A 3,510-nucleotide genomic window follows, 5' to 3' on the forward strand; every position below is an offset into this window, starting at 1 on the left:
AGTTCAGAGGTGCCTCAGTTAGGGGCAGAGGTCACTACGTGGGGGTCAGCCCAGTAGGCCCCCATATTTAGCACAACCTCCTCGAGGTACTCTAGTGAGGCCTTATTTTAGTGTGATGCCGGAGGGTTCTTACCGTTCTCCGGCGGGTATTTTGGTTATTCGGGTTCTTCCAGTACTTACTTCAGTGCTATGACAGAGAGTTCATATCGCCCACCAGCCATTCAGGGTTCTTTTAGTGGGTATTCAGGTCAGTAGGCTCAGGCTTTAGGACAACAGTCTATGGCACCGCGAGGTTGTTATGAGTGTGGGGATCTAGGTCACATAAAGAGATTTTGTCTCAGACTTCGGGGCAAGGCAGTACAGCAGGGTTATCAGCCCATGATTGTAGCACTGGTTGCCCAGTCTCCTAGAGGCGAGGGACAGAATGGTAGAGGCTATCCTAGAGGTGGAGGCCAAACGGGGAGAGGTCAGCCAGCTACTGCTCAGTCAGGTGGAGGCCATCCAGCCGGTGCTCCAGCCAGATTCTATGCCATTCAAGCCAGAACAGATGCATTGGCCTCATATGCAGTTATCACTGGTATTATTTCTGTCTGCAGTAGGGAAACTTCAGTGCTATTTGATCCAGGGTCTACATATTCATATGTGTCATCTCTGTTTTCTCATTTCCTGGATATTCCTCGTGAGTCCTTGGGTACTCCTATTTATGTGTCCACTTATGTGGGCGATTCTGTGGTTGTGGATCGGATATACCGATCTTGTGTGGTCACATTCTGTGGTGTCGAGACTAGAGCAGATCTCCTGTTGCTTGATATGACCAACTTTGAGGTCATCTTGGGTATGGATTGGTTATCCCTATATCACGCCGTCCTAGATTGCTATGCCAAGACTGTTACATTAGCAATGCCAGAGTTGCCAAGGTTGGAGTGCAAGGGTTCCTCAGTAAATACATCTAGTCGGGTTATCTCTTTTCTGAAGGCTAGACATATGGTCGGGAAGGGTTGTTTGGCTTATCTAGTATATTTTTGAGACACCACCACGAGTCTCCGACAATTGATTCAGTTCCAGTGGTCCTGGAGTTTGCTGATGTGTTTCCTTCTGACCTTCTTGGCATGCCACTGAATCGTGATATTGATTTTTGTATAGATTTGGCTCCAGCTACCTAGCCTATATATATTCCATCGTACCTTATGGCCCCTAAAGGATTGAAGGAGCAACTTGATGAATTATTAGCAAAGGGGTTTATTAGACCAAGTGTGTCACCTTGGGGTGCACCAATGTTGTTTGTAAAGAAGAAGGATGGGACCATGCGGATGTGCATTGATTACCGCCAGTTGAATAAGGCTACCATCAAGAACAAATAGCCGTTGTCGCACATAAATGATTTGTTTGACCAGTTGTAGGGTTCTAGGGTGTTTTCTAAGATCGGCTTGAGATCAGGGTATCATCAGCTAAAGATTCGGGACTCAGATGTCACGACCCAAACCGATGGGCCGCGACGGGCACCCGGTACCTTACTCAACCGAGTACCAACGTAACGTATCTTTCTTATTACATTATCATATACACGTGACATACAGGCCTAATAGACCAACATAATTATTTATAACTCAAAACATAGGCCGACAAGGCCTTACAATCTTTCACGTACACGACATGTCTATAAGCCACTAGAAGTACATAAATGTCATAAAGGTCGGGACAGAGTCCCGCCATACCAAACAATACACGTCTAAATCATACCAGCCAAACAAGCAACTCCGAAGCAAATGAAGCGCACCAACATCTTCCGCTGAGCTGATAGCCTACTTGGAGGGTTCTTGACATGTCTATCAGGACCTGCGAGCATGAAACGCAGCGTCCCCATGCAAAAGGGATGTCAGTACAAAAAATGTACCGAGTATGTAAGGCACATAAATAAGTACATAACAGACATGGAAGAAATATAGAGTACTTGACTCAACCTGTAAGTCTAAATAGCTTTGTAAATCATGAAATACTTTTAGCACCATGCATATGTGTATAAATGTCATGTTGTGCATAGGTACATGTCTCATAACATCATCAGCCTCTAAGGGCATCCCATCATATCATATCGTCCATTGTGGGCAATATCAGCATCATATACCAACTGATCAGGTGGTGGTGCGTATATAATGGCATAACTTTTCCCATATCCCATATACATATATACATATATATATACATATACGCGTGTATATAACAGACCATTTTGCCTTTGGGCAATATCATAAAGTAAACTCTTTTCAACTTTCGTATTTTTCTGAGATCCATGAACAAATGATAAAATATTATGGCACACAAAAATTCAAGAACATAGATATCTCTAATACTTCTATGAATAGAGCCATTCATGGAATTTGTGCATTTGCACGTTTTGTTCGTATCATATGGATCATGCCAAAAGAAAGAAGGGATAGACTTAACATACCTAGAGAAGGAAAAACTCCGTATAATATTCTTGGAGAAGATTGCACCGTACTCTTTTAGAACAACAAAATTTTATGTTGCTATTATTCCAACAAATTCTCGTTGGAAGCATTTGTGAATCAAAATTTGCTCCTGCTCCTAGCGTAATTGAACTGAGAAAGGACGATAGATGAACAATGACTACTGAACGTCCTAATCCTTTTATCCAAATGAACAAATGAGTTCTAATCCTTCTTGTCCAAAATCAACAATGAGATAAGACTTAAAACAAGTCTTATTTTATTTAAATTCCAATTTTACCTTAAGTAGCCACATGTAATAAATGACTAATAGTCATCTTTAGTCCTTGTGGATTTGTGACACGTTTCTTTGTGGGTTAATTCATTAAAAACAATTATCCACTTATTAGTTAACTGGGTAACGTCTTGTTATCCGGTAATTAATCAGTTACCCGCATAATTTAAAAATTATCTCAAATTACTTAAAAAAATTCTTATTTTTAATATACTTTATACATTATACTACCGTGGTCATATGGTACCTTGCGTGATATTAGTCCATAAGTATCGGGTATTAACGCTCGACCAGTATTTTATCCCAAAACGCCAAATTTAGACGAAAATTTATTTTCTTTGACTTGCTTCTCATATCACCTTCACGAATTTACTCATCACTTGTTTGAAATAGCATAATCCTTATAATCTCCAAATAATATTTTCCTTGGACTGTTGTCCATTACCTTACGACAAATTCAACGTACAATACTACAGGGTGCAACATTTTCGTAATTTAATACTACGAAGCATAACATCATCGTAATATAATAATGCGGGATGAAATATCGGCATAATATTATGGGGCATAACATCAATATCCCAAAGACTACTTTACGTACCAGATATGGTCATTATGAGTTTCTAGTGATGTCCTTTGGCTTGACTAATGCTCCAGCGACGTTTATGGACTTGATGGATAGGGTTTTTTGGCCTTACATTAATGACATCTTGATTTACTCACTTAGCCTGGGGGAGCACGAGCAACATTTGAGAGTAGTGCTTCAGA

At 40.7% G+C, this 3,510-nt stretch overlaps 1 protein-coding gene across 1 annotated transcript; it reads left to right on the forward strand.

The window, feature by feature from the left end:
• The first annotated feature begins 279 nt into the window (after positions 1 to 279).
• On the forward strand, positions 280 to 1,026 carry LOC138884978 (uncharacterized). The gene has a single exon (XM_070165857.1). The coding sequence runs from the start codon at positions 280 to 282 to the stop codon at positions 1,024 to 1,026; it is 747 nt and encodes a 248-aa protein (XP_070021958.1).
• Positions 1,027 to 3,510: the final 2,484 nt, after the last annotated feature.

The sequence above is a fragment of the Nicotiana sylvestris genome, chromosome 2 (assembly GCF_000393655.2).
Source record: "Nicotiana sylvestris chromosome 2, ASM39365v2, whole genome shotgun sequence".
In the NCBI taxonomy this organism is placed as follows: Eukaryota; Viridiplantae; Streptophyta; class Magnoliopsida; order Solanales; family Solanaceae; genus Nicotiana; species Nicotiana sylvestris.